General features: G+C 45.3%; 2 protein-coding genes across 5 annotated transcripts in view; both read left to right on the plus strand.

The window, feature by feature from the left end:
- CAPRIN1 (cell cycle associated protein 1) overlaps positions 1-1,594 on the plus strand; it is a 58,706-nt gene extending 57,112 nt beyond the window's left edge. For all 4 annotated transcript variants that reach the window (XM_089684616.1, XM_089684615.1, XM_089684617.1 and 1 more), the window contains one exon: positions 719-1,594. In XM_089684616.1, the coding sequence (XP_089540742.1) occupies positions 719-783 (65 nt within the window). In that variant the 3' untranslated portion in view covers positions 784-1,594. The remainder of the gene's footprint in view (positions 1-718) is intronic.
- A 9,021-nt stretch (positions 1,595-10,615) lies between these two features.
- Positions 10,616-13,505, plus strand: part of NAT10 (N-acetyltransferase 10) — a 55,108-nt gene continuing 52,218 nt past the window's right edge. Inside the window, exon 1 of the mRNA XM_089684619.1 lies at positions 10,616-10,748. The gene's annotated coding sequence lies outside the window, so the exon portion shown is untranslated. The remainder of the gene's footprint in view (positions 10,749-13,505) is intronic.

Below are 13,505 nucleotides of genomic sequence, written 5' to 3' on the forward strand. Positions count from 1 at the left end.
ATCTGGGGCGATCAAATGGTTAACTGTGTGCTGTTTTATTGTATGTGCTGCTGTGTGTGTGTTTTTCTAGGGAAACATGCTGCTGTGTATTTCTCTGCTGTGCAGCATGTTATTTCTGGCAGGAGAGACCTGTGTTTATACACAGGTCTCTCCCCTGTCAGTGTTGCTTAGCGATCGTCGGCGATCGACATCTGTAGCGCACGCCCCCACCCTGAAATGAAAAATCGTGTGTGTGTGTGTGTATGTATGTATGTGTATGTGTGTATATATATATATATATATATATATATATATATATTATGCCCCTTAAGGGTTAGGGACTGATGTGAATGTACAAAATATATGTAAAGCGCTGCGTAAATTGACGGCGCTATATAAGTACTTGATATTGATGATATATAGTGTGATTTTGCGCAGCCCTGACACCCTGTAGCAGTATTTCTGCTATAGGGCAGCGGGGATGCAGTTAATATATTTTTAAGAACATGCAAGGTTTTTTTTTCTTTGTTTTTTTTTTCTTTCTTGACTGCGTAGCAAGCATTGAACAGCAGCGCACGTTTTTGTTGACCTCTGTTCTTGGAACTCTTTATGCCACTCTCTTGGCACTGGCAAACCATTAAATCATTTAGGCCTCTAGACATGCGGGCTAAGGCAGTTGACTATATAAGAAGCCATATTACGTTCCTTACTTTTTAAAGCCAGCTATTTCGTTTTTCAGGTCGCGGAGGGCCCCCAAGACCTAGCCGAGGAATGCCACAAATGAACAGTCAACAAGTCAATTAAATCGTTGGAAGGAAGGCTTGCCCACCAGCTGGTGTTAAAAGCGTTAACTTTTTATTTTTTACCTTCCCCTTGCCAGGATATCTTTTTGCTTGTAAGGGGACTGTTTTATTGTTGCCTGGTTTAAGATGAGATTACAGTTGTCAGAATACTTTAACTGGATATGCAAAATCATCTAACACTGATAATGCTGCATGTTCTTCTGTACTCCAGTAAAGAACCCGTGGCAGCTTCAAGTTCATGAAGGACAGGACACTTGAATGGTTTTCTCATTAAGTTTTCCGGTTACCTGTTAAATTTCTGCCTTTGTAATGTAACCACTTGGGGCTCGAGCTGGAAATGAACATGTACCCACCTTAGACCCTGGATCCTTAAATGATCAGTATATACTGGGCATTACTAGGCCTGTTTTCCTGACCAACAATACATTTGGCAGCGGGATTGCTAATGCTATCCTGTCTTGGGCCTGCACTGCTATTGTGCTCCATCGCTTTACTATCATTTGAGAACAGACTTTCATTCATTTCACAGCTTGAGAACGTAATCATCCGTTATAGGATCATTTGAAGGACATGCTAGTCTGGTTTGTGTGTACGTTCGAATGGATTCCAAGTTACCTGCGTTTAGTAGTTCCATGTTGGATAAGTCACAGAACTTCTGCTACAGGATTGCCAAGGGGCCCCATCTTTTCATGTTTGGGATCGTTTAAACAGCCATTTGTGGTTCATATCCCCAGGGAGGGAGACCAGTAATCTGGCAATTAAAGGATCAATCATTTTGAACAGAGGCAAATAAAAAAACCTGTTTATATAAAGTGGCTGTTTTATGTTGAGTGAACATTCCAAGCTGCAATGGATGTGGTGTATAATGTGTGGGATTGTTTGAGTTGTTTTTTTATGGAAAAAATGTAAAAAAGGGAATGAAGTCCTCAGAGGACCTTATTTTATTTATTTTTTTTATGCTTCTTGAACATGGATCTAGGGATCCAAAGAGTCACCAGGGACAGTTCTCGTGTGTGTGTGTGTGTGTGTGTGTGTGTGTGTGTGTGTGTGTGTGTGTGTGTACACATAGATCACCATCACCTGGAGTGTGTGGTACACATAGATCACCATCACCTGGAGTGTGTGGTACACATAGATCACCATCACCTGGAGTGTGTGGTACACATAGATCACCATCACCTGGAGTGTGTGGTACACATAGATCACCATCACCTGGAGTGTGTGGTACACATAGATCACCATCACCTGGAGTGTGTGGTACACATAGATCACCATCACCTGGAGTGTGTGGTACACATAGATCACCATCACCTGGAGTGTGTGGTACAGATTGAGGTTGAATCACTTAGGGCCCGTTTACATGAGTGTTCAGTTTGGGTCTGTCAGGTTTGTGGATGGATCCAAACTAGGCCATAATGTATTTCTGAGTGGCAGATGTGAACAAACAACTGTTCGCTTAAATCCACCAGCATTTAAGTCTGTCCTCTGAGAAGGAAAAAAAAAAGGAAAAGGTATGTATCCATTCTGTTTTTTAGGCTCCATTCACACTTGAGCAACTTTGGATACCTAACTTTGCATGACAAGTTGCTGCCCATTGTTTTCAATGGCACCCATTGAGAACTTTACCACTTAGAAAAGGTTCCTGCACTACTTCGAGGCAACGGGAGTCTCGTTAAGTCACATTCAAAATCGTGTGACTTTGGAGTCTTATGACCATTTTCATGGAAGAAACCTTTTTTTGTTTTATGTTCTATCACCTCTGACTATTTTTACTTCAACTAAGAAAAACTGACAAACTGAATCGGTATTCATCAGTTCTCTTCTAAGCACAAAAAGTGAGTTAACGGATGACGCTAGTGTGTAAGGACTGTGAAACGGCAAGGGTATGATTTGCTTGTGTGCCTGCATATGTGAGCCATGACTCCAGCAAGCTGAATGTATACTGATTTTCAGTCTGTATTGTGTGGTCCTCTTCTCTCCTTTTTTTTTTTTTTTTTTTTTTTTTTCCCTTGTCTGAATTGAACATCCAAAAGTTTTTATACCTCCTGTTCCAGTAGGGTTCACCTACTTTCAAAAACAAAACAAAAAAGGTAAAATAAACCTAAAGGGTAGTTCCATCGGGGAAAAAAGTCAGCAGGGACAAATGTCCCTCAGTCCAGCGGTGTCCTCACCACGGCTGGTTTCACTGGCAGTCTTCTCTCCCTGGCGCCAGCATCTTCAGTGTGGGCACCCGGCTGTGACCGTTTGCGGCTTCATAGCCGTGTGCCCATTGTGCATGCACACTGTGCTTGTGACAGGTTTCAGAAGACTACGGGACCATATCCAGTGTCCCAGAAGACTACTGGGAGGAAGGGCAGAAGGACAACTTCCGCTTCTGATCGATGTGGGAGTGGGTACCTTTCAAATTCGGGTACCCGCTCCCCAAAGGTTTCAATCCTTAAGGGGGAGGGGGGGACAAAGGCTTTAAAGCGGAACTTTCCCTTTTGGATGGAGCTCCGCTTTAAATTAGATATTTTAATATGCTGTGTGGAAAGTTCAGTGACCCTATTTGGCTTGTGAGGCTAGGATTAGAAAACACTGGGGTCCTTATCACAATTTCCAGGCTGTAAATGTGTGTTCGGTCAGCCCTTTCATTATGATTGTTCTGTCGACATGCAGCAGCCTTAAAATATAACATGTCATGTTTTTTAATGCAATGCAGGTGTTGCTCACTACTGCAAGGCCTCATTTACACTAGCTTTGCTGTCCGAAGAGCAATCCAAACAGATTGCTATTCAAAGAGCCTTTGACAGGCATGGAGGAGGCATTGTATTGCCTCCTTACTGCCTGTTTTAACCCCCTAAATGCAAGACTACTGAACGGTAACCGTGTGTATTGTGCTTGGTCCCACTGACTGCTGCCCGACGTACGATATTGGGTATAATTCCTGCAGCTTTGCTGCATGTGTACATCCGTGACCACTGCACTTCCCAGCTAAACGGGGAGTAGTGGAGGGGGAGGTAAAAATGTTGCCCCCCCCATCTGCTAATGCAATCAAACCCTAAGAGCATTTGGTTTGTGGCCCAGTATCATTTACTAGCATTATTATTATACAGGATTTATATAGCGCCAACAGTTTGCTCAGCGCTTTACAATATAAGGGAGACAATACAGCTCAATACAAGAGGGATAGGAGGGCCCTGCTCCTCGTGGGTCGCATTTGACTGACTGGCAGCAGGAGGATATACCTTGGGTATCTGAGCTGCCATGCCTGCCTTTCCCACTGGCGAAAAAGGTGAATTCGCCATTTTGGAAATGCAGAAGCTGGGAAAGCAAAGGCACCATGCGTTTTTTTTTTTTGTTTTTTTTTTCTTTGTTTTTTTTTCTTTCCCCCCTGCGGTTTGAGATGTGTGGGGGTGCAGTTAAGTGAATGGCAGTGCGTTTTGACTACAGGTGTGGGAAGGCCATTCATAATTATGTGATCTAGGCCTTAATCTAATCCCACCCTCTTTCTAAGCCTATTCGATGTACCCTGTAAAAGGAACGAGTTCTATACTTACTCTGAAGGCACTCTGGGCTGGTCACATGAACTCTACAGCTTTGCAGAGGTGAGATTGCCAGGACAACAGCCTGGAGCAGCTTCAGAATAGTTTAAGTATAGACATCTTTCCTTCTACATAACAGATAGAATAGGCTTCGAATGGGGTTGGAAGTAGATTTAACCCCTAGACGCCGAGTGCATGCAAATATGCGGCTTCTAGGCCAAGCGGCCATATTTTTGCATGCCATTAGAAAATACATATGTGCTGACAGCGTGCGCGCTCTCAGCACATATGTCCGTGACTCACGGAAAGGTCCCGATGTCCTGACCTTTTCCGATCATGTGACCTTGAATCACGGCAGTTGCATGACCCTAAAATCCCGCCCACCTCCTGGCTTCTGAAACTTAGTGCCGAGGCAAAGGGGTTAAGCTTAGTTAGATTTTGACTTGCCTTCCACTTTAAAGATCACATGGGCTGATAATACGTCTAAAACTGTTGAACAATATGGACTTTGGGGGGAATTAAGTGAGGGCACTTCTGACGCTGATTTCCCTTTTTTTTTTCTCTTTTTTTTTTATTTAAATTTTTTTTATATATTTTTTTTTTTTTTTTTTTATATTTTCAGCATAAGCACCCTGGTGTTGCATATGCAAATAAACAGTTTTCCCACTTGTCTACAGCGCTTGGTTAAATCTGAACTCCAGGAGGTTTTGCTAGGCAAATTTAAAATGTGGCACAAATGCAATACATGCTTTTCTGCAGCTTTCCCATTGCAGTCTATAGAACCAAAAACACAATGTTTTGCGTTTAAAAAAAAAAAAAAAAAAAGTCACTGAACCTTTCCGACAAATGCACCGGGTGAAAACAGAAATGTAAACCTGTCCCATAGGAAATCATGTTAAATGCATTACTGCATTTCTGTAAAATGCTGCTGAAAACCTAGGTTAAGTCAGGAAACACCTCCATACCCCCCTCAGAATGCTTGCTGTAGTACTTCTATCAGTTGCTAATCGCTGCCATTATGTTATATAACAAAAAATTTCAGTATCCACACGAAAAAGTATGTGAACCCCTTGGGATTACGTGGAGTTTTGCATGAATTGGGCATAAAATGTATTCTGAACGTCATCTAAATCACAACAATAGAAGAACACAGTCTGCTGAACATAATACTACACAAACATTAGATGTTGCCATGGTTTAATTGCACATAACATGTAAACATTCATAGTGCAGGGAGGGAAAAGTATGTGAGGCCCTAGCTTAATGACTTCTCCCAGAGCTAATTGGAGCCAGGAGTGAGCCAACCTTGACTCCAATCAGTGTGATGATATTGGATGTGTTGCTGACAGCTGTCCTGCCCTTAAAAAACACACACCTGTTTTGGGTTTACTGGTTTCAAGAAGCAGCGTCTGATGTGAACCATGCCTCGCAGAAAAGAGCTCTCAGAAGACCTACGATCAAGAATTGTTGACTTGCATGAAGCTGGAAAGGGTTACAAAAGTATCTCCAAAAGCCTTGATGTTCATGTGTCCACGGTAAGACAGACTGTCTACAAATGGAGAAAGTTTAGCACTGTTGCTACTCTCCCTAGGCGTGGTCGTCCTGTAAAAATGGCTGCAAGAGCACAGCGCAGAATGCTGCATGAGGTAAAGAAGAATCCCAGAGAGTCAGTTAAAGACCTACAGAAATCTCTGGCACATGCTAACATTTTTGTTGACACATCTACAATAAGGGAAACATTAAACAAGAATGGAGTACATGGGAGGACACCACGGAGGAAGCCATTGCTGTCCAAAAAGAATATTGCAGCACGTTTGAAGTTTGCAAAAGAGCACCTGGATGTTCCACAGCACTACTGGCAAAACATACTGTGGACAGATGAAACCAAGATTGAGTTGTTTGGGAAGAACACACAACACTATGTGTGGAGAAAAAAAAGGCACAGCACACCAACATCAAAACCTCATCCCCACTGTAAAACATGGCGGAGGGAGCATCATGGTTTGGGGCTGCTTTGCTGCCTCAGGGCCTGGACGGATTGTTGTCATTGATGGGAAAATGAATTCCAGAGTTTATCAAGACATTTTGCAGGAAAACGTACGACCATCTGTCCGCCAACTGAAGCTCCGCAGAGGATGGGTGATGCAACAGTACAATGACCCAAAGCATACAAGTAATTCAACAAAACAATGGCTGCAACAGCACAGAATACGCCTTCTGGAGTGGCCCAGAGTCCTGACCTCAACCCGATTGAAATGCTGTGGCATGACCTTAAGAGAGCGATTCACACCAGACATCCCAAGAATATTGCTACACTGAAACAGTTTTGTGAAGAGGAGTGGTCCAAAATGACTCCAGATCATTGTGCAGGTCTGATCTGCAACTACAGGAAAAGTTTGGTTGAGGTTATTGCTGCCAAAGGAGGATCAATCAGTTATTAAGTCCAAAGGTTCACATACTTTTTCCTCCCTGCACTGTGAATGTTTACATGTTATGTGCAATTAAACCATGGCAACATCTAATGTTTGTGTAGTATTATGTTCAGCAGACTGTGTTCTTCTATTGTTGTGACTTAGATGACGTTCAGAGCACATTTTATGCTCAATTCATGCAAAACTCCACGTAATCCCAAGGGGTTCACATACTTTTTCTTGCAACTGTACACCGCCCTTTGTAGACGTTATTTATCACTTTCACGTAAACCAATTAATTTACATGTATTGGGTTTTTTTTTTTAGCAAAGATGTAGCAGCATACATTTTGGTTAATTTGTGATAGTTTGATTTTTTTTTTTTTTTTTTACTGGACATGTTTAATAGCAAAAAGTCAATTTTTTTTTTAAGAATAAAAAAAAAAACCACACAGGTGCACAAATACCACTGGACGAAAGCTTCACTTAAGGGAGAAAAAAAAAAGACCCAAATTTAATTTGGGTGCAGTGTTGCATGATTGTACAAGTGTCAGTAAAAGTAATGCAGTGCCTCATTGCAAAAATTGGCTGGGTCAGGAATGGGGGGGGGGGGGGGGGGGGTATAAATCCTCTGGAGCGTAAATGGTTAAGTTTTAAGGCCATGCGTGTCAATGTTTTTATGCATACTAGCTATTCTGTCCCTGGTGCCAGCCACATGGTCATCTAAAAGTAGAGAAAAAAAAAAAATAATATACTGTATTTCTGCATGTTCCTCCCTCATTGATGGTAATATGGCAAAATCTTCCAGATCCTGTTTCTGATAAGTTGTTTCCAGTAAAAGGTCTGTCGGTGGACTATGGCCATTAAAGGCTCAGTTGGTGGGATCTGTGTTCAAAACAGCCATTTCCTCACAAAAGAATTTCCACAACTTGCTGTAAGTGGACACCTTGACATCTCTATGCCAGCTCTGATCACCTGGAAAGCCTAGGCCTCTGTTATAAAAGCAGTCATCTATAGCAGTGTTCCTCAACCTTACTGAGACTAGGGCCCAGTAAATTCTTCCAAAACTCTCTGTTCCAACAGTAAAAAAAAAAATTCATACACACCCAAAAAAATGGGAATGCAAAATATGTCTTGAAACTGCACTAGATGGGGATGGGTGTCACAATGGGGGGGGGGGGGGAGCTGTAGAGGATTGGGGAACATTGTTGCAGACTTAGCATAGGGGATGAGGTTTCTGGAGGGCCTTGTTCTCTCTCCAGGAGTATGAAGTATGTATTGTCCCGCACACCATGGATCATAGAGTGTCAGCCAAACTTTTTATTGAAGATTGATCACATCACAAAGTGCAATGTTTCAGGGCTGTGCAGGACCCCCTCCTCAGGCACATCCTCACAGTTCAATATGTACATTGACCTGTGATATCTCCAGCAGCCACTACCTTTGAGCCTATTCCAGGAATGTGTGAGATGGGAATATTACTATTATCTCCAGAAGGCTGGGAACTTTTCAGAGACACTATGGAGGGTGTTGGGGGCAGTTTGGGAAACAGTGGGGAGATTGGGGGAAGGCTAGAGACATTATGGAAGGCTGGGAAGCACTGTGGGAGGTTTGGGGGGCTGGAGGCTTTGATATAGACTGGGGGGCCCTATGGGGGAGGCTAGAGGCTTTGTGGGAGATTGGGGGAAGATTGGGGGGGGGGGGGGGCAGTGAGGGACACTGTAGGAGATTGGGGGCAATTTTGGGGAAGGCTGCAGGCTTTGTAGTAGGCTGTGGAGCAATGTATGAGATTAAGGGTATTATGGAGAGGAGGGGGACTAGGGGACAATGTGGAAGGTTGGGGGCAGTGTGGGATATGGGGGGTGGGAGGAGGCTGGAGGATTTGCAGTAGCCTGTGCAACATTGTGAGATTAGGGGCACTATGGGGGGACAGTGTGGGAGGTTGAGGCAGTATGTGAGATTGTAGGAGATTGGGGTGGACTACGGAGGGAGGCTTTGTGGCAGGCTGGAGGGCACAGTGGTAGGCTTGTGGGGTGGGGAGTGTGGGGGTTGTGAGGCAGTGTGGGACATTGTAGGATATTGGGGGAGGCTGGATGATTTGGCTATGGGACACAGAGATTAGGGGCACTATGGGGGGACAGTGTGGGAGGTTGCAGTATGTGACATTGTAGGAGATTGGGGTGCACTTTGTGGCAGGCTGGAGGGCACAGTGGTAGGCTTGTGGGACGGGGAGTGTGGGGGTTGTGAGGCAGTGTGGGACATTGTAGGATATTGGGGGAGGCTGGATGATTTGGCTATGGGACACAGAGATTGGGGGCACTATAGTGGAGGAGGGGGGTGGGGGACAGTGTGAGAGATTAAAGAGCAAAATGTGACATGGTGGGAGATTAAGGGGCATTATGTAGGGAGGCTTTGTGGCAGGATGGAGGGCACAGTGGTAGGCTTGTGGGGGTTGTGGGACATGGAAGGATATTGGGGGAGGCTGGGTGATTTGGCTATGGGACACAGAGATTGGGGGCACTATAGGGAAGGAGGGGGGTGGGGGACAGTGTGGGAGATTAATGAGCAAAATGTGACATGGTGGGAGATTAAGGGGCACTATGTAGGGAGGCTTTGTGGTAGGCTGGAGCCCTATGGGAGAAGGCTGGAAGCTTTGTGGTGGGTAGGAGATTGGGAGGAGGAGGGCTGGGGGACAGTGTAGGAGAATGGGGGCACATGGGGGGGTAGGAGGCACTGCAGTAGACTGTGGGGGCTTAAGGACACTGTGGTCCCTGATGAGAGGTTTGGGGACCCGGTGGGGGAGGTTAGGCGAGCAGCAGCTGGTGCAGGAAGGCTGCAGCTTAATGACTGGAAACCACTAGTCTAGCGTTTCCAGCGATTCTGGGGGAAGCCACCGAGCTTGGCATCTCTCAGCAAATAACATTCGGAACAAATCCTATTTTTACTAGATGGGCCATTAAACAGAAACTACGTGGCAACTCCATTGGTCACTGGCTTTCATGACTTACATTTGGGTAGTGCAGCCATCACAGCACCAGGCCAGTGATGAGGCATAAAGGGCCGCAGGTCCGAGCCCACAACTATGGAAGCGAGTTATGAATCCCATCACAGAATGCCCCAGGTCAAGGGGGTCCCTGAGAGCGACACAAGGGATCGATATCGGCAAGCAGTCACCTGGAGGGGGATACTTGTACCATCTTACATCCTGTGTGACAGGACAGGAAGTGATGGGAAACCTTTCCAATGGGGACACGGGCACATTCATTACCAGACTAGGGAAGGGTTGGAATGTCTGCCTTCCTACACCAGCACACCCATTATTTGTTGGGGGGGTCACAGGAGCAGGAAGCGAGGGGAAAATCACCCTTATAGGGTCACAAAAAGTTAAACTTTTCTCCACTCACAGAACTAAAAAAAAAACTGCTGGGTATAACTGAAACGTTGCAGTAACAGAAACCCCCAGTAATCGGAGTGCTTACTTGCAGCAAATCCCTTTTCATAAATTATTTTTTCAAACGTTTTCATACATGCCACTTCTAGGAGTGTCCAATCACGGTTTGTGCTGGTCCAGCTCCTCTGTCCCCCTCCCAAACTTTTTATGATGCACACAAACAATTAAGTACTATCTGTGAAGCTTTTTTTTGCCCAAAGTGTATTGCACATATAATATTCTCATGGGAAGATTTCTGTTGAAAAGGTCCGGTGAAGCCTCATTGATTGTGCAGGGAATGCAGCATTGAGATCTCACACTAATAAATCCACCAACCAAAACTGACCCCCCATCTACACAATGCGTTCACAGCCATGTGACTTGCCTAGAAGGAAAATGTGGCTCGCGGGCGGCCATTTTTCGGTAGCCCGCCATGCAGCGCGTGTTCCAGGCTACAACAAAATGGTTTCCGGAGGGCAGAAGTGATGTCACGAAGCCGACTTTGAGTGAAAGGACCTCTCCGAAGGCGGTCAGGCGCCAGGGACAGCTCAGGGTCCTTCCTTACTGTGCACGTGGTACATGTGAGCGGAGCTGTCTGCCGGGTATGTATTGGGTGAGGTGTGTGGCCCGGGCTCTGTGCTGTATGGGGGCCACAGGCGGGTTCTATGTTGCGGAATGGCCGGTTTCAGTACATACGTGTTCTCTAGGCGCCTTCAGTAGAAGGGAAGGGGTTGTCAGCCGTCGTTCGTGTGCAGCCGTATCCCCGGACATGGTTTCCTTGCTCTTTCATCCTGTTCATCTGTAGTATTAACCCTCCATTGTACCAAAGTTGTTTGTTCAACACCCTGTGCCCAATAAATCATTCCCCAGTAAACCATGGACATTCTTACCCCACTGTCAGATCACAGCTTTCAGTACGGCTGACTCCTGCTTTCTTGGTGCTGCTTCCCTGAACTTCCAGTCTCATGAAGTCTGGAAAGAGTTAAAGGAGAGTCATGAGTTCCATCTTTCTATATATATATACACACCCACACCATACATACCTCCATAGTGCAATGTCTAGGACCGAGACCTGAGTGATCACATGGCTGATGAGCTCTGTCTGCTCTGAGCAGTGACTGGCAGTTTCTGCCAAGGCAGCTAGGAGGATGCCAGCAATACTGTCTGCATCCTCCCTGAGTCTGGCACTGCTCTGCCCTGTCAGTGGATAGCAAGCCATAGCCCACGGGGTCACAGGAGAACAAAAGTACATCTACTTTTGTATCTACATAGGCAGCACAGTAGCTAAATGGTTAGCACTTCCGCCTGGCAGTACTGGGGTCGCTGGTTTGAATCCCAATCCCGGCACCACCTGCCTGGAGTTTGCATGTTCTCCCTGTGCCTGCATGGGTTTCCTCTGAGTACTCCAGTTTCCTCCCACACTCCAAAGACATGCTGGGAGGTAAATTGGATCCTGTCTAAATTGGCCCTAGTATGTGTATGTATGAATGTGAGTTAGGGCCCTTAGATTGTACACCCCTTGAGGGTTAGGGACTGATGTGAATGTACAATATATATGTAAAGTGCTGCGTAAATTGACGGCGCTATATAAGTACCTGAAATATATACTTCCATAGTGCAATTTTTGAACCAAGACCTGAGTGATCACATGGCTGATGAGCTGTCAATCTGCTCTGAGCAGTGACTGTCAGTCTCCGCTGTGCTCCTTTAGCAGTTTCTGTCAAGGCAGCTAGGAGGATCCCAGCAATACTGTCTGGATCCTCCCTGAGTCTGGCACTGTTCTGCCCTGTCAGTGGATAGCAAGCCATAGCCCACTGGGTCACAGGAGAACAAAAGTACATCTACTTCTGTGTTCTGTGACCCACAAGAGGAGTACTGCCAAACAAAGTTTGGCCATACTTCTAACAGTGGACAGTGCAGTCTCCAGTCAGTCTCTTAGCTTGGAGAAGGGAGGGGGTGGGAGGAGCAGGGCAGTGTGTTTCTATTGATGCACGCAGCGTAGGGAGAAACAACTCTAGTCCCTGTCCCTAGGATACTGCAAGAGCAAGGAGAAAAATTTCCCTTCACTTCTTGTGCCTAATGGAGGAGCACTTCCTTTTTAGGGTAGGTTCACACCTATGCAGTTTGCGTTTGACCCGTTTCTGCATTGCATTTTTGATGCATGTTGCCTGGTTTTCTTTTTCTTGTTGCTATGCATTTCAAATGCAGCAAAAACGCACTACATGCTTTTCTGCAGCATTTCTATTTAAGTCTATAGAACCAAAACCGCAACTTTTTACGTTCAAAAAAGTCCCTGACCCTTTCCAAAAAATGCATCGGGTGCAAACGCGGAGATGTGAACCTGTCCCATAGGGAATCATGTTAAAGGGACTGTACTGCGTTTCTGCAAAATGCAGCGGAAAATGCTTAGGCGTGAACCTGTCCCATAGGGAATCATGTTAAACGGACTATAGTGCATTTCTGCAAAACGCTTAGGTGTGAACCTTGGGTTGGGCAGGCTTCACCTTTGGGAAATTTCCCTTCACTTCCTGTGCCAGACACACAACTGGAAGTTGCAAATGGAGGAGGAACTCCCTTTTTACACAGGTTTCACTTTTGAGAAATTTCCCTTCACTTCTTGTTCTGAGGACAACCCTAGCATTTTCTAACATCTCCCCTCACTTTCTTTCTTGGAGGCAATGGTCACCAGTGCAAATAGGGGTACAAATATTTATTTCAGGTACTTCTATAACTCTGTCAATTTCCTCAGAGCTTTACATATATATTGTACATTCACGTCAGTCCCTAACCCTCAAGGGGTGTACAATCTAAGGTCCCTAACTCACATTCATACATATACATACTATGGACAATTTAGACTGGAGCCAATTAACCTACCAGCATGTCTTTGGAGTGTGGGAGGAAACTGGAGTTCCCGGAGGAAACCCATGCAGGCACAGGGAGAACATGCAAACTCCAGGCATTTGGTGCCGAGGTTGGGATTTGAACCAGCAACCCTACTACTGCCAGGTGGAAGTGCTAACCATTTAGCCACTGTACTGCTACAAATGGGGTAAATCTCCCCCCCCCCCGGGACATAGGCAGCAATAAATGCTTGACAGAGAGTCTTCCCCACTCTATGGGGGCTGTTTATAATTAAAAAATTGCTGGGTAGATGTCTGAATCCTTTGCACAGCGGTCACCAGCAATCTCGGTAATGTGTCTAATATGTCTGTTTCCATTGATCATCGGCTCCATCTAGTGGCCATAATGTTGCATTTTTCTGAAATTCCTCAAACATCCAAGTGGTTCTATGCACACAGCGGCCATGGATGAGTACAGATCTGACAGCTGCTGCTCATCACACGGAGGGTTTAGAA

This window comes from Staurois parvus, unplaced genomic scaffold (genome assembly GCF_062004578.1).
Source record: "Staurois parvus isolate SC_StPar_1 unplaced genomic scaffold, SC_StPar_1.0 ptg000350l, whole genome shotgun sequence".
Taxonomy (NCBI): domain Eukaryota; kingdom Metazoa; phylum Chordata; class Amphibia; order Anura; family Ranidae; genus Staurois; species Staurois parvus.